Source organism: Terrapene carolina, unplaced genomic scaffold, assembly GCF_002925995.2.
Source record: "Terrapene carolina triunguis isolate 2854851 unplaced genomic scaffold, T_m_triunguis-2.0 Scaffold58, whole genome shotgun sequence".
NCBI classification, from domain to species: Eukaryota; Metazoa; Chordata; order Testudines; family Emydidae; genus Terrapene; species Terrapene triunguis.
The window spans coordinates 62,067,820-62,086,300 of NW_020664409.1; the positions used below are offsets into that span (position 1 = coordinate 62,067,820).

General features: G+C 39.2%; 1 protein-coding gene across 1 annotated transcript in view; it reads left to right on the forward strand.

The window, feature by feature from the left end:
• ZFHX4 (zinc finger homeobox 4) overlaps positions 1 to 18,481 on the forward strand; it is a 174,935-nt gene that overhangs the window by 146,977 nt on the left and 9,477 nt on the right. Inside the window, exons 5-9 of the mRNA XM_026662669.1 lie at positions 920 to 1,036; positions 7,577 to 7,710; positions 7,868 to 8,068; positions 10,425 to 10,542; positions 11,472 to 16,865. Coding sequence (XP_026518454.1) covers positions 920 to 1,036; positions 7,577 to 7,710; positions 7,868 to 8,068; positions 10,425 to 10,542; positions 11,472 to 16,865 — 5,964 coding nt within the window. The remainder of the gene's footprint in view (positions 1 to 919; positions 1,037 to 7,576; positions 7,711 to 7,867; positions 8,069 to 10,424; positions 10,543 to 11,471; positions 16,866 to 18,481) is intronic.

Below are 18,481 nucleotides of genomic sequence, written 5' to 3' on the forward strand. Positions count from 1 at the left end.
TATATAATTCCTACCTAAACTGGGAAATATTATTTTTATTTTTTTTTGTGCTGCAATGAAAACAGCATGCCGTGCTGTAGGGAGTTGCAAGTCTGGTTATCTGGCATTACTCAGATTGCTAAAAATTCATTAAAATGTGACATCAGCACAGTGAGAGACAAATGATCACAGAATGAAAAGGAACAGTGGGCCTTTCACGGATTAGTGCTACACAGCCCCAGCATAGAAGCTAACTGCATAAACAGATTAATCCACCAGTAGCAGCATAGCTAAGATTTACAGAATAATTAAATAGGGTTGAGTTACTGTGAAGATTTCCATGTAATCTAGCTTGTGTGAACACGTAAGTGAGGTGTGGGTAATACTGATTCCTTAAGACCAATATACTAAGTTGTATCATTTACCCTGTATAGCTCCCCCTGGAGACAAAATCTGAGAGTTCTCCAACAAAGCCAAAGGTTTATACTTAATACAGTACTTACATACTACAATTAGCCAGATACTGCTACACTAATAAGATTTATTTTTGAGTTTCTTTCTCTTTTTTTGGCTTTAAAATTCATTTTATATGTGAGGGAGTTTTTGTTCAATACTGTGTGTGTGTGTGTGTGTGTGTGTGTGTGTGTTTTGTGTTTTTATACAAATCAGTTCTAGCCAATGAGAACCAAATGAGAAGCGTTAGATCTGTCATACTAGTGAACACTGTATGGTCTGATAAAGTCATGTTTATAATTTCTGGATAGAATCTGAAATATTGCAAATTTTTCATAATTCATATCAAATCACTTGAAAGTGCCATTCTTTTTCTCCCACTTCATTCTCCCCTCCCCTTTCCTTTGATTCTGTTCTTACTAAAGGCTGTGTTTTTAATTGATGTTAACTGGTCACTAAGTTAGCTCTTCTCTGTGCTTATCCACAGAAGAACAAGGTGAAGATACAGAAGGGTCTGCTAAAAGTACATCAGTGGCTGTTGCTGATGATAAAGACACAAGTGAGAGAGACACTAGTGAAGGCAAAAAAGCTAGTAAAGACTCTGGTAAGATGCTAGAATTTTGTCCTCCCCTTCCCCCCCCCCCTTTATCCTATTAAATGCTCTTTCATTTTAAACTGTCTGGACATTCCCACTACTATTCATTGCATGTGCATTTTGCATGTGATTTCTATCAGTAGCCTCCCATTGACCTATTTTTAATCATAACCATCTGACAGGATAGATGCGGATAAGTTGAAGAATATTACAGGACGACCAGTGAGATTATTTTTTAATCAAATCAGTTTGTGTGCTTGTAATTTTTTAAGCGCCTTTCATTAATCTTAGCTGTACTTGTGATTCCTCTGATGGCATATTAATTTTTCATAAGCATAGGATTAGATACCACTTGAATTCTTTTCTCTCTGCAATCAAATTTGGTCCCTCTTGTAACCCTAAGAATGTAGGGGGGGTTATTATTATTATTATTGTTGTTGAAGTTGGGTTTTTGTTTTCATTCTTGCTGTCTGACCACTTACAGTCAAGAATCTGCCCTCTTCCTGGGCATTTATTTGAGGCATTTAGAGGGAAAAAAAACCAAAATCCAGCAAAAAAGATTACAGATGATTCAGCCTAAGAAAGAGGAAATATCATTGAAAATGGATTATAAGTTAGGTAATTTTGATCTCCTGGAATAGACGAAGCCCAGTAATGAAAGCTACTGTCTTTGAAAACAAAACCCCTATGTCATGACATTTACTTGTGCATAAACAAACCCAGGGCCAGCATCTGGTGTAGATACCCAAGGCTTTTTCTGTATTTGATTTGGCAAATATGTGACTTCATCCATGTTTTTTATGTATGAGATGGAAATCTATGGTCGCAATGAATATTACATTGGCTACTTTTGCTGCACGCTATACCTAGTTACATTATGTTGGATTCATTGAAGCAGAAGAAATGCTGAAACAGGTTGAAGCCTATTAGTTTCAGGTAGTCATATATCTTTTCCCTGTATCCCAATGACAGCAGCATATAAAGGAGCTTGTATTCTCCATAACGACATTTAGTTGTACAGAAAATATCATTTTACATGCACATTTACTTAAACTTGAATTAGCCCATATTTGTAATTCACTCTACATGTTAAAAATTTTGGATTTATTCAAAATATTTATTGATGGCCCTTTCTATATCAAATTAATTCAGAAGACTGCTTTAGGGATTAAAGCTTAGTTTAAGTTTTCTTGTTGACATGTTGAGGTCAATATCTGTTACAGTTTAGACCTCAGCTGCACTTCAGTTGTTTTATTTTTGAGATCAAGAGACTGCAAAAAGGCTGCTGATGACAAAGATGATGTTGAAGAAGAAACTATGTTGTGGTTTAAAATATATATCCCCCTTGGCTGGCTCTTTGACTTGGAAAGAGCTGTCTGCAGCACAGTAAAGCCATGCTCCTAAGCTGACTTGGGTCTTTTCCGCATTGTCTAATCAGTGGGTCATCCTGGAAATGCTTCAAGGGAAAGGAGACAGCCACATGAAGCATACATTTCCTATCATTCGCTCTACCTAGGGGGCACTGGAATCCACTTCAGAGGACTTATCTGCCCACTCTTTGTAAAGCAAACTCATTCATACTTGTGGAGGAAGGTATTAAAGGTCCAACGGCGAAAATGGACTCTGGAAGAAATAGTGTGGGGGAATTCTCAAGATTCCACTAGGATTAATCTGTCATAAGAGCCAACTTTAATTGGGCAAACCTATGCCCAGATGCCTGCTGGGTGCAGTACAACAAAAATGGCATAATTGTGGTGCACCCCAGTGTCAGTAATTACAAAGGTATCTCTGGAGTAAGAGCAATATAAAAACAAATGTCCTCATGCTTTTCAGCAACCACAGAAAACAATTTATACTGTAAACTCTTAAACTGACCTTTTAAAAACTTTTGTTTAATTTTCCAAATTAATTCTGCTTATGTAGCACTCATGCCAGGGTCTTAATTCTCAACTCAGCTGACAAGTATTTCTAATGACTGAATAACTGCTTATATATAATTGAATGTTAATTTGGGCTTTCTCATGAATTGAGTGTTGCAAGTCTTGCCAAGAGAAATCTCAGGAAAACCAATAAATTAATCACAATCTTAACAAGTTAGACAGGAAAGCGGTATGACCCCTCTTTAGCATGGAATCTATTAGAGGAGAAAGGATTAACATGTTATTTAGTAACAGTGTGTTTGTGTAAGATGTTGTGCTGTATTGCTTACCTTATCTCAAGGACTGGAGCTTTCAGAATGAGACTTGGCAATATGAAAGTGATATTTGTTGAATATTCATTCAGAACAGAAAAGCCTACTAATGCCTCATTTATATTGTCATTTAAATCTAGTGCCACTTTAGATTAATTATAATCCAAATTACAGCTCTATGCAATGCAAGAATTAATATGGAATTTATCCAGATTAATACATTTGCATTGAAAATATAATATGTCTCTGCCATGGCTAAGGGGAGCACTTTTTAATAAGGTAGTAAACATGAGGAAGGATGGAAATTAACCTTCATTATTGCAGTGAAAATTACTCTTTCATTCTACTCTAATTAGAATGCTGTACCGGTAATTTTAATTTTAGAATTATTTTGAAGTTGAGTAACATCATCTGATATATCACAAGTCTTAAGTTATGCAATCTTTATGAAATACATTGATTCATAAATAACAAACCAGTATTTTTGTTCATAGGTTTTTCAGAGTTTTATTTCGTTAGGACACATGTTTTATTAGGCTTTCCCCACTTGTTATTAACATAAACCTTTTTATGACCCTTGTTTTTATTTTAGGGTTTTAGAATTATTAAGTAGGTGATTGCATTTGAATTGCAGTGAATTATGTCATTTTTGTACTAGCAGTCTTACATGAATTAAATAATTCTGTAACTGACAGGTAATCATTGACTAGTCTATTTCATAGTGCTTATTTATAATTAAGCTTAGTTTTTGAGCTAAATGCATTGAAATTACATTATTCAACTAAACTAATGCTGTGTATTTTACATTATAAAATGAATTACGGCTGTGTTTCACAGTTAACCAGAAAACAACAAGTAGCATGTCGCTAGAACAAAAACTGTATATTTAAAACACATTTTTTTTCTAAAATTGCATATTAAGAATACAATGCTAGTGGAATATCCAGCTATACAAATGATCTAAAAGTTGCATACCTCAGGACCTTTAATACTGTTCAATTGCAATTTTTTAGTAATGCCAATTCTATAAGCCCATGTCTTTGCTCTGTCACTCCACAGGGAACTTGTCAAAATAGTGAATTCACCAGTGAAAGTACATTGTATATATCAGATGTTAGGGCACTTCACTGGTATCAGTTGAACTAAAAGGAGCTGAATCTCTAGTGCTTTGCCCCTTGCACAGTCATTTATACTTGTGAAAAGTGGGTGCATAGTATAAAACACTACTAATTTAACCTGGTAGTGTTTGCCACTCACTCTGCACAGGTGCAAATGACTACACAAGGAGCAAAGCAGTGGAGAATCAGGCCCTAGGTTTCTAATGCTTACCATAAAAATTTGAGACTGTTATTTTACTTGATGCCAGATGTAACTTTGGTCATTTAAAAAGCAACAACGTTTATGGTTGAATGAATCCAGATTCCCCCCCACCCTACCCCCAATTGCCTTGGTTAGCTTTAACATTTTATATAATTAGCATAGTAAACATAGTAAAGGGACTGTTCTTTGTTATGTATTTATTACCCCAAAATGCAGTGTTTTATAAGGATTGGTTTACATTAAACACAAAAGAAAATTTACAAAACCAATACTTGTAACTATAGAAACAAGAAATATGAGTTTTATGATTGTTATTGGTCCCTTGAAATAGTTATCATATCCAGTGGTAGAAAATGTTGCATAATGTAAACACACTATGCATTCTCTCTCTGTTGCTCACAGCTAAATTCCACCAACAGTTCGTACCAATATTAATCCACTTGCACCAATATAACTGGAAGCAGAGTTTGCCCACAAAATTCCTGTAACAAAGTGCAACATGAATATAACATGATATGGAGAAAATATGCCTTTTATTTATTTATTTTGGGCCAGATCCTCAGCAGGTGTAAATCAGCCATGCCGTATAGTAATACCAATCTAAACCAGCTGAGAATCTGTCCATTATCTTTAAAATGGGACATTTTAAAGTGACATATGATGTAGATAAGAGACAGTAGTCAACTGTTAGACATTTTTGACAGTTGGAAATGAAGAGAGGTTAATAATTTGAACCCATCTTTCTAAGACTTGAAGAGTAACCTTTCTCTGTTAATAGAGTGTGTCACTTTTTTATTTCCCATAATTCTCATATTTAAGGTATTTAAATAATAATGCTGTACTCCCACATATATTCTGGTAGGCTAGGGAGTATCGAAAACTAAACTGAGTAATATAATGATGGCTTATGTTGTTGTCATGTACATTATGCCTTTAGGCATCAAAGACCCAATCCTGCAGCCCTTAATCAAGCAAAACTCTTAAACCCAGCTCTTTAAAGTATATAGGCCTTGCTGCACTCAGCATTGCAATGCCTAACTGATTTAGGAGGCAAAATCTCATTTTCAAAAGGGATTTAGGCACTTAGGAACCTAAATTCCATTGACCAAAATACGATATTGGCTCCTCAATGCCTAAATCCCTTTTGGGCCTCCTAAATCAGTTAGGCATTTCAATGCTGAGCACAGCAATGCCTACATACCTTTAAACAGCTGGGCCTTACTGACTAGCCTAAGTAAGGCCTAGAGGATCAGTGAACAGTGTGGAAATTTGATGGAGTTCCAGAAACTAAGCTTGTTGACAAATTAGTCATTAAAGGTAGGAAAATATTTCAGGAATAAACTTAAATTTTAGCAGCAATGTGTCGGAATTACTAGTCTAAATTACATGAAACTAAGTAATTACACTAGGAAACAAATACAAATGTAATGTGTGGGGAGGTGACCATTACTGTATATGTAATAAAATATATTTGTGTGTTTAAAAAAATGCCCTGAGGAAAATACCTCTGTATGATTCAGCATTCAACTATTTATTATTGTTCTCAGGGTCTGTTTGTTTTTTTCTGTTTACCTGGAAAGCTGTCCTTTTATTTTACTTTTTTCCCCTAATGTTGCCTTGTTTATATCAAATATTATATTGCCTATGTAATGAGAGAAAAAAGTTCTTGTTTTTTTCCAGAGAAAAATACAAGCATTTTCTTTGTTCATCTTTACCTTGTTTCCATAACATCCATGATCTTATTTTTAAATTAAAACTAGGTTATTGTGCAATGAGGTGCAATTTGTTCATTTATATGAACCTTATGTGGATTGAAAAAAAATCAAGATAAATCTTCATGCACAGCATACAATCAGATTACCCCTGGACTATATATTTACGTTGGGTCTGATAGCAATCAATGGTTTAGCTTCATTGCATTTCAAGATGTATTTGCACCCAGTTGTCCAGTGATAGTGTCCTCACCCTGGAAATAATTTAGTTGCAAATTGACTGGAAGATGGTGAAAATTGAAAGTTAAAATTAGAAATACTCATAATAAACAGCAGAAAAAAGGTCAGATGATGCCGCACTATGATGAGATTGGAATGGTTGGTAAATGAGGTTTTGTGTTTGTCGTGAGATGTATGTGACATGCCTACCCAATGCTGTTGTAATATCCAGCCTAGCAAAAGAGATTATCTGGCAAATTGATGCTGGAAAGAATTTTCTGATGGACTGGGAAATTAGAATTGCACTCGTTTCTTTGATGTGTGCACGACTGGGCCACGTTATACAGCTAGTTCAAGCATAATATTAAATATAGTATTTAATACTTAGTAGTAGAACTATCTATAGAAAATAATTATATTCTTGGTTTTGATTACAATACCACATTATAGAACTTCATAATGTAAACCTTTAAAGCAACACAAAATGACTGATTTTTGCATATAATTCGTATTTAGTTAGCTCAAATCCTGTTTTCCACAATGTGTGCATGGAGTTGTAGGTTTTGGGAGGTTGTCTGGAGTTGAGGTTTTTTTGTTTATGGGTTTGGGGGGGTTTTGTATTTTTTAGAGGCTCACTATATTTAGTTTCAGGACTATAAACAAGCAGGGCTTATCAAAGCAGCACAATAATTTCACTGCCCAAACATTTTAGAAATGGTAGAAGGTAATTAAATGTTAGAAAATTAACTATTTTGGAAAACAAGGATTTCTGAGTGAAAGTTGATTTGATTTAATGTAATAGAGAAATTCAGACTGAGATGCTGAAGAGAGCATGTTATTGATTAATCTTTCAAGGCAAGCAAAGGTTATCTAAACAAGAGAGAAGAGTCCATTTTAAAATTTATTTCTAGAGTCTGCATCAAGGATAAAAGCGTGTTTTCACTTATGTATTTGTTAGGTTTCAAATTGTTTTATTTAAATACATTTTTCTTTGATATTTAGCATAACCATGTGGGAGATTATAAGGCATCATAATCACAGCTCTTTGTATAGCATAACACTTCTAAGTTTAAAACATGTTTTTTAAACATTATGTTTTTGGAACAGGAATAATCACACCAGAGAAGGAGCCAAAAGTGAACACTGCGGTAGGGACACAACAGCTACTTCAGGCAAAAGAAGAGGATGGTGCATCTAAAAAATCAAAACCTCTTGAGGACAATAAATTTGGACATGAACAGGTAAAAAAAAAAAATGAAACAATTCCATTGCCTCATAGAACTCTCTCAGGTAGCTCAAAAGTACGGTAAAACAGAGATGATATGCTATTGAAATAGCAATGCTATTGAGTCACTCAAAACACACTAATACGCTGCATCTTCATTTGCTGTTTTTCAGTTCTATCAATGTCCTTATTGTAACTACAGTAGTAGGGACCCAAATCGTATCCAGATGCATGTCCTGTCACAGCATTCAATGCAGCCCGTTATCTGCTGTCCCCTCTGCCAGGATGTCCTCAGCAACAAAATGCATCTCCAACTTCATTTGACCCATTTGCACAGTGTGTCTCCTGACTGTGTGGAGAAACTGCTTATGACCGTAAGTATTCAAAATACTGATACACATTTGACAGGAACATACTCAGACATGTAGACAATGAATTTGTTGTGACCTAGTATTCTGGTAGCCAGAGCTGGGGACCTAGAGTCAGGATTTTTGGATTCTGTTCCTAGCTCTGTGGCGTGAAGAAAAGCTCTGTGTAAACTCAAGAGCATGTCTCTCTTGCCAAAAGAAGTTGGTCCAATAAAAGATATTACCTCACCCACCTTGTAATTTATCAGTAATTTATGTCCCTAGGGCAAGTCACTGAAGCTAGATTTTCATAGATGCTGAGACCCTGGAGTTTACATTTAAGTCAAATTTGAAAAATCAGGCCACTCACCTTTCTGTGCCTCAGTGCACATCTCTAAATTGGGTGTAATCATCCCACAAGGGCATTGTGAACATTAACTTATTGATTGTTTGTAAATTAGTAGGAGTTCACTGGGCAAAAAGTACTACTGCAAAGTATTATTTTTATCAGTGTTAATTGGTATTATGAGATTTTCTGAACATATTTCATAACATATAATATTCAAATGAATTCCTTAAGTTCAGCTAGAAATATAAAAACAACGTATACCATGATATACCAGGTCATTTTGGCACGTGTTATATGATATTAATAGTTGTTGGATCACAGCTTTAACCAGAAAACAACCGTCCCCAGTTCTTTCGTCTGCTCTGGCCGTTTTTTGCCTCTTCTATGAGGAAAGCTGCTCTAAAGCCCACAGATTCAGCCCCCTGAGGATTCCTCTTTCCACTGAGGGATTTCTTAACCCATAGAGCTAGTGTGGCAGCTTTACACCACCCTGCTCCTGATTCCTATGTGTGACCAGGGGGAAGGAGGCCTGGATGGAGAGCTCTGAGCCCTCTCTACATAGTACTAGGAGCTCAGCTGATCCCCAGCTAGCCCTGGTTCTGTACTAAGTACAGTTCTGCCAAACCAGAATATTTGGCCCATCACATAGAAAATACTATGTAGGTTGGAAATGTAACTTTTGCATTTCTTAAATTTTTGTTTTATTTAATTTTGTGAATTTTAATTAGGCCAACTACATTGCTGTGTTTTTTAGCATTTAGGCTATGTGTACACTGCTCACCTTACAGCGGCACACGATACATGTGGGGAGCGGATTCCTCCATCATCCCACAAAGTTCCAGGACCAGGCAACTCCTTCACACCATACGCTTCTCTACTCAGATCCTGTGGAGGATGCTTTGTAGGTCCTCACTGGGGAGAGGACAGAGACAGGATGCAGTTGGGGGCCATAGTTGATGCATATCATCTCCCTTCCAGATACATAGAGATTCCCAGGAAAAAAAGTATATAGCTACCCCAAGGCAATGTGGCTTCAGTTAATTTAGGTGAATAGGATTTAATGTAATTAAAGGAGTGAGATCCTGCCTTTGCTGTTCCCATAGGTTGGCTGGAGACCGGTTTCTGAAAAGCTAGGTTTAGAAGTCAGTAAAACATCTGTTTACACTGTCACACTGAAACTTTATTTTTTTTAAATAGAATCTTATAATGTTCAGTGCATCAGAAGAGGCTGAAGAAACTGTGGAGCAATCCTCTACTTGCAGGATTTATTTTTTTCTCTCCATATTAATAATTTTCTCCTGTCTTGATGTTGGTATAAGTTTAGGAGCGGGTTGTTGTGTTTCTGGGTTTTGGGAGAGAATTTTAGTGGTGGGGATGCTATTGGAAAACTTAATCTTTCTCATATACATTGTCTCAGTAACCATCTAAGAGTAACAAGCCCTGTCCATATCTGATCTCCCTGATCACAAAGGAAATGGACGTTTGCTAAAAATCTCATCTATGGGATGTTTGCAATCAGTATTTTTCATTCCACCCTCACCTCACCACAACCAAAGGCATTAGTTCTCTGAGTGGACTCTGCCCATGCTAAATTTAAAATTTCAGATTTGAATCCCATTGGGTTATTTTTAATATGGTTAGAATTATTTTTCTCAGTGGGCAATGTATATATTCTTTTCATTCTCATGTATCACAGTAATGGCTCAAGAGATTTTGGGGCAAACGTTCCAAGCGCTTCGTTCTTGAGCAGACAGCAAACAGAAAATTCAGCTCCGATCTGTGTATTTATCTGGCCCTTATTCCCATAGTGTCAGAGCACCTCACAGTCTTTGATGTATGGGGTTAGGTGCTGTAATCCCATGAGAAACTGAGGCATGGAGCGACTGTCACTTGCCCAAGGTCACAGGCCTGTAATCCAGGACTGAATCAAGCCCTTGGGTTTTGCTGTGTGACAAGCTTTGAACCATGTGTGATGCACTGATAAACAGCGTGTTTTCTTCTTTGAATATAATATTGTGCCCTTGTTTTTTAAAGGTTCCTGTACCAGATATGATGATGCCCAATAGTATGCTATTACCCGCAGCTCCTTCAGAGAAATCCGAGCGTGACACACCTGCTACCATTACAGCAGAAGGATCTGGGAAATATTCAGGTATGCAAACAAAAGAGCAGACATGGAGAATCTAAATGAGTGATTCTTGGAGCAAACCACTTGATTCTTCCTTGGTACATTACTAGTTTTTTGGTTACAAACATTAATAAGAGGTAACAGGAGAAAAATAGTAAGATGTCATCTAGGGCATGATTTTCAAAGATGGGCCTCTATAAATGCCACAGCTCAGCAATGAACTTGGCTCTTTGCACAGACACATATCTAGTTGGATGCACATTGCCCAGGTCATTGTACAAATACTTGACTTGAGCTAGTATACACCTGTGGTCATTTTTATGTAGAAATTAGGCATGCAGCTGTATGTGGCCATTTTGAAAATAAGCCCCTTGCTGTTTTAAAAATATGATCTAAAAGATAATGAGCCATCTGTAACTCTCACTAGAGCCAATGGGAATGTCAGATGAATGGGTCCTTAGGATCAAGCCCATATTTCAATTTTCAATTTTCTCTCCAGACACTCTCCCCCCTGTGCTAATAGGCTGTCTGCTCCAAGCCCCCGCTCAGTCTTTTCACCTAATCCCTCCCCCCTTAATACCTTCTTCTCTCCATGCCCTGTCCCTCTCAGCATCCCTTCTATCTGCTTTCTCCTCCCCTCCATCTCTGTGTTTAGCTAGCTGAACCCCATCCTAAGAATTAGCTAAAAATATTGTGGCACTAACATTCTGTTTGTCACCATCACACTGATCACTCTGCTTGTGTGTTTGACCCTTTTCCCTACTCTTTATCTCTCTCTTTTATTTGTTTATTAACAATTTGGGGCAGGGACTGTCTATGTTTGTACCTTGCACAGTCGGGGACCATTTTTGGTTGGTCCTTAGGCACTACTGTGATAAGTGTGATAAATAATAATATTGCCTATGATCAAATGTTACATGTCTAAAAGATATTTCTTTGTCTTCCTTAATCAGGTGACAGTCTGATGGATGAGAAAAATACTCCTGGGCTTGATGAAGCAAAAACTGGAATGGAAATTAAGACTGAGGAACAGAAGCCACCGAAGGAATGTACTGAAATGCCAGAATGGAATAAGAGCAGCAGTAAGGATACAAAGATCACCGAATCACTGCCGGATCAATTGAACGAACAGCAGAAGAAGCAGCAACTATCTGTTTCTGATCGCCATGTCTATAAATATCGTTGTAACCATTGTAGCTTGGCTTTTAAGACTATGCAGAAGCTTCAGATACATTCCCAGTATCATGCTATTCGGGCTGCTACCATGTGTAGCCTTTGTCAACGTAGCTTCCGTACATTCCAGGCTTTAAAAAAACACTTGGAAGCAGGCCACCCTGAACTCAATGAAGCTGAAATTCAGCAGCTGTATGCATCGTTACCTGTAAATGGTGAACTCTGGGCAGAAAGTGAAAGTATGGCACAAGATGATCATGCACTAGAACAGGAAATAGAACGAGATTATGAAATGGACCAGGAAGGTAAAGCAAGTCCTGTAGGAAGTGATAGTAGCTCTATTCCAGATGATATAGGCTCAGAACCAAAGCGGACCTTACCTTTTAGAAAAGGGCCAAATTTTACTATGGAAAAATTTCTAGATCCATCTCGCCCATATAAATGTACAGTGTGTAAAGAATCTTTCACTCAAAAGAACATTCTCTTGGTCCATTATAATTCAGTGTCTCATTTACATAAACTCAAAAAGGTTTTGCAGGAAGCATCAAGTCCTGTCCCTCAAGAAAGCAACAGCAGCACTGATAACAAACCCTACAAATGCAGCATTTGTAATGTTGCATATAGCCAAAGTTCTACGTTGGAAATCCATATGAGATCTGTGCTTCATCAGACTAAGGCAAGGGCTGCAAAATTAGAACCAAGTGGTAATATAACTAGTGGAAATAGTGTAGCAGGGAATGTTAATAGCCCTAGCCAAGGGATGCTAGATTCTATGAGCTTACCAGCAGTTAACAGCAAAGATACCCACTTAGATGCCAAAGAATTAAATAAAAAGCAAGCTTCTGAATTAATTTCTGCTCAGCCTACACATCATCCATCCCAGTCACCAGCACAACTTCAAATGCAATTACAACATGAACTGCAACAGCAAGCTGCATTCTTTCAGCCCCAGTTTCTAAACCCTGCATTTTTGCCTCACTTTCCCATGACACCAGAAGCATTGCTGCAATTTCAACAGCCTCAATTCCTTTTTCCATTCTACATACCTGGGACAGAATTTAGCCTGAGCCCAGACCTGTGTTTGCCTAGTTCTGCCACATTTGGTATGCCTGGAATGGCAGGGATGGCAGGATCACTGCTAGAAGATTTAAAGCAGCAGATACAAACTCAACACCATGTTGGACAAACGCAACTACAAATCTTACAGCAACAAGCACAACAGTATCAATCAACACAACCCCAAATTCAGTCACAAAAACAGCATCAGCAAAGTAGCAAACTAATGAAACAGGAGCAAAATAGTCTAGTAAGTGCAGACTGCCAGCTGATAAAGGATATGCCATCATATAAAGAATCAGAAGAGATTTCTGAGAAACAAGAAAAGCCAAAGCAAGAACTGACAAATGAAAGTGAAGGACTAAAAGAGAGCAAAGATATGAAGAAGCAGAAATCCTCAGAACCAACCATTCCACCACCTAGAATAGCTTCCGGAGCTAGAGGAAACGCAGCCAAAGCTTTGCTGGAGAATTTTGGCTTTGAGCTAGTTATTCAGTATAATGAAAACAGACAAAAAGTACAGAAAAAAAGTAAGACCAGTGAAGGTGAAAACACTGACAAACTGGAATGTGGAACATGTAGTAAACTATTTTCTAACATTCTTATTTTGAAGAGTCATCAAGAGCACGTGCACGGTCAGTTTTTTCCTTATGGAGCACTAGAGAAATTTGCCCGTCAATACAGGGAGGCTTATGACAAGCTTTACCCAATTTCACCATCCTCCCCAGAAACACCGCCACCACCACCACCTCCCCCGCCTCCTCCCCCGCCCCTGCCTCCAACTCCTTCACAGCCTTCTTCGGCCAGCTGTGGAAAAATTCAAAATACAACTCCCACTCCTTTGCAAGCTCCTCCACCTACCCCACCACCGCCGCCTCCACCTCCGCCACCCCCTCCGCCACCTCCGCCACCATCTTCAGCTCCACCTCAGGTCCAGCTGCCTGTTTCATTAGATCTTCCACTTTTCCCTCCAATTATGATGCAGCCAGTGCAACATCCTGCGTTGCCTCCTCAGCTTGCCCTCCAACTACCACCCATGGATACTTTGTCTGCAGATCTTACTCAGCTTTGTCAGCAGCAGCTAGGATTAGATCCTAACTTCCTACGACATTCTCAGTTCAAGCGTCCACGTACAAGAATCACAGATGATCAGTTAAAAATCTTGCGGGCTTATTTTGATATTAACAATTCTCCAAGTGAAGAACAGATTCAAGAAATGGCTGAGAAATCTGGCCTTTCCCAAAAAGTTATCAAACACTGGTTTCGTAATACACTTTTTAAGGAACGACAAAGAAATAAAGATTCCCCATACAACTTTAGTAATCCTCCCATAACTGTCTTGGAAGATATCAGAATTGATCCTCAACCCACTTCTTTAGAGCATTACAAATCTGATGCATCTTTCAGCAAGAGATCATCTAGAACCAGGTTTACTGACTACCAGCTTAGGGTCTTACAAGATTTTTTTGACACAAATGCTTATCCAAAGGATGATGAAATTGAACAACTTTCAACTGTACTTAACCTACCTACTCGAGTTATTGTTGTATGGTTCCAAAATGCACGACAGAAAGCTCGCAAAAGTTATGAAAATCAAGCAGAAACTAAAGATAATGAAAAAAGGGAACTCACTAATGAGCGCTATATTCGAACTAGCAACATGCAATATCAATGTAAAAAGTGCAACGTAGTTTTTCCCAGAATTTTTGATTTGATTACACACCAGAAAAAACAGTGTTACAAAGATGAAGATGATGATGCTCAAGATGAAAGCCAAACAGAAGATTCCATGGATGCCACAGATCAAATGCTATATAAAAGTTTCACAGTTTCTGGCCAAACAGACTCATCAAAAAGTACAACTGCGACAGCAGCAAGCTCTGGTTCTGGTTCTAGTACTCCTTTATTGCCATCACCCAGACCGGAGCCTGAGAAGAGTTCTCCTAAACCTGAGGCAACAGAAAAGCCAAAGCAAAATGACATCACCCCTAAGCAAATTGATACCACCTCACAAGTCACCAAACCCGTACAGTCTGCACCAATAACTTCCTCTGATCCACAGCCCTCAGTCTCTCAGCCACAACAGCAAAAACAACCACAGATGGTAGGACGACCTCCTTCTGCATCACAAACCACACCAGTTCCTTCCAGTCCTATGTCAATTTCAATGACTTCTCTACAGAACAGTCTACCTCCTCAGTTACTACAATACCAATGTGACCAGTGTACAGTTGCCTTTCCAACTCTAGAACTTTGGCAAGAGCACCAGCACATGCATTTCCTAGCAGCCCAAAACCAATTTCTTCACTCTCAGTTTTTAGAAAGACCCATGGATATGCCCTATATGATATTTGACCCCAATAATCCTCTGATGACTGGACAATTGCTTAATAGTTCTCTTGCTCAGATGCCCCAGCAGACAAGCTCATCACATACATCCCACCCTGCTACAGTTTCTGGCTCACTTAAACGAAAACTAGATGATAAAGAAGATAATAATTGTAGTGAAAAGGAGGGAGGAAACAGTGGTGAAGACCAACATCGTGATAAGCGCTTGAGAACTACCATTACTCCAGAGCAGCTGGAAATACTCTATGAAAAATACCTATTAGATTCTAATCCTACCAGAAAGATGCTAGATCATATTGCACGTGAAGTGGGACTTAAAAAGAGAGTAGTACAAGTCTGGTTTCAGAACACACGAGCCCGAGAAAGAAAAGGACAGTTCCGTGCAGTAGGTCCAGCCCAGTCACATAAAAGATGTCCTTTTTGTCGAGCACTGTTTAAAGCAAAGTCAGCTTTGGAAAGTCACATTCGCTCTCGGCACTGGAATGAAGGAAAACAGGCAGGTTATAGTTTGCCTCCAAGTCCGTTAATATCAACTGAAGATGGAGGAGAAAGTCCACAAAAATATATATTTTTTGATTATCCGTCACTATCGTTAACAAAGATTGATCTATCAAGTGAAAATGAATTAGCCTCCACAGTGTCAACCCCTGTTAGTAAAACTGCAGAGATGTCCCCAAAGAATCTTTTAAGCCCTTCTTCTTTCAAAGCGGAGTGCAGTGAGGATATAGAAAATCTGAATGCCCCTCCTGCTGACTCTGGGTATGATCAAAATAAGACTGACTTTGATGAGACTTCATCAATTAATACAGCGATTAGTGATGCCACAACAGGAGATGAGGGAAACAATGAAATGGAAAACATGACCGGTAGTTCAGGGGATGTGAAACCTGTATCATCTCCCAAAGAGCCAAAAACACTTGTGAATGATTCTTTTTCAAAAACAGCAACCACACCTACAATTGAGAATTGTGATGAAAAGTTTCTCTTCTCCCTAACTAGCCCATCGGTACATTTCAGTGACAAAGATGGTGATCATGACCAAAGTTTTTACATTACTGATGATGCCGACGATAATGCCGATCGCAGTGAAACATCAAGCATTGCAGATCCAAGTTCGCCCAACCCATTTGGAGCTAACAACCCCTTTAAATCCAAAAATAGTGATCGACCAGGTCACAAACGTTTTCGAACACAAATGAGTAACCTCCAGCTTAAAGTCCTCAAGGCTTGCTTTAGTGACTATCGGACTCCAACCATGCAAGAATGTGAAATGCTAGGGAATGAGATTGGTTTGCCCAAACGCGTGGTCCAGGTTTGGTTCCAGAATGCCCGGGCAAAAGAAAAGAAATTCAAAATTAACATAGGGAAGCCATTCATGATAAATCAGAGTGGACCTGATGGGACAAAGCCAGAATGTTCTCTATGTGGGGTGAAGTATTCTGCACGTTTATCTATAAGAGACCATATCTTTTCCAAACAACATATTTCAAAAGTGAGAGAAACTGTAGGAAGTCAGCTAGATCGGGAGAAAGATTATTTAGCTCCCACAACTGTTAGACAGCTGATGGCACAGCAGGAATTGGATCGTATAAAGAAGGCTACAGATGTACTAGGCTTAACAGTACAGCAGCCAGGCATGATGGACAGCAGTTCACTTCATGGTATCAGTTTGCCAGCAGCTTACCCAGGACTCCCTGGCCTTCCTCCTGTTCTTCTGCCTGGAATGAATGGTCCATCCTCCTTGCCTGGATTTCCACAAAGTTCAAACAGTAAGTCAGTAAGGGGATGAATTGTTTATTTGATTAATGTTAATGATATTGTGTAGTTATCGACCACCTGTGAAGAACAGCATACTGTGCATTCATATCCTATTCCTATCACTTCTCTGTGTGCATCAAAGTACTGCTATTGACTACACTCAGCCCGTTATTGGATTGTTTCAGTAGGTAGTTGGTAATATCACTGGTTCTCCCAAAACTGAAATTCAGTTGAAGAATTAAATTGAAATCCAACATCCAGAAGTACTTTTTATTAAATTGTGTAACTATCTGTATAGTGCACTCTAGTGTGTTGTGCACTAACTGGCCCATGTGGACCCTGCTGGCATGCGCTAAAAGTTCCCTAGTGCACGTTAATGTAGTACTGTTTGAAGCGGGATTACATTAATGTGCACTAGGAAACTTTTAGTACACACCAGCAGGGTCCACATGGGCCAGTTAGTGCACAACACACTAGTGCCCACTAGAAATTACACTCCACTGGTGCGGACTAATACATTGTGTAGACGAGCCCTTAGGCAGCCTTGACTGCAATAACGTTTTATCTAATATTATTGGTCTAGTTATTTTGAGTTGAGATTTCTTTACACAAAGTGTAGATTAACATTTTATATTTAATGGCTTGAAAAAATGAAACTGGACAAATCAGCCTATGAAACACAGAGTAGAATTTGCACCAAAACCTGCCTTAAGCAACCACCCAATAGACCCATCAAAATCTGTTGCCTAATTCAGAAGATGTTTAACTAGACGTGAAACAGATTTTTACTGGAGGTAGTTCTTATTGACTATTTCATTGAGGCCCAAATCCTGAGAGGTGCTGAGCATCTGCAGCCCCCTGTGATTTGTATGGGCACGACACACGCTCATCATGCCATTCGGGCTTGTGTATGTAACTGAGCATCTGCTGTGATTTAGACAGAGTGCTGCAGTTGACTCTGCACATCATTTTGCTTCCATTACTCTTACTGAGAAGCGCTTACTCGTGCAGAGTTTCACTGAGGTTACAGAATTAGGCTTTCTGTATAGAAATTTGTTTAACCCCGACAGAAGGAACCTGATTTTTTTTTAAATGGTTTCCAGGGTTGTAGGCAGAGTTCACTGTAGGTGCAACATTGCGGATGCAAATTCTAATATTCAATTTCTACCTACCTGATTGCACAGGCAAATCAAGTAATTAGACATCAAAATTAGTGGGTGGGGGAAGGCCCCTTCACGTAAGTGGCCCAGTGACTCCATTTGTGTTGCCTTAGGTTGTTAAATTTTGATTTATGTAAACAACTTACTTTGCCACGAGGGCTACTGATTCAATCACCAATATGGTCAGTCAGACTAGAGCTGTAGCAGTAGCTCCTGTTCAGGGCCGGCTCCAGGCACCAAGCACCCAAGCTGGTGCTTGGGGCGGCACCTGGAGGGGGGCGGCGGCGCGGCGCTCTGGCCGCCGGGCGGGGGGGAGAGCCGAGCCCCAGCTGGGGCTCGCTGCCCTCCCCCCGGGGCTCTGGCCGCCGCGGGGGAGAGCCGAGTCCCCCCCGGCGCTCTGGCCGCCCTCCCCCCGGCTGCCGGGGGGAGAGCGGCGAGCCCCGCGCTCTGGCCGCCGGGGGGGGGCG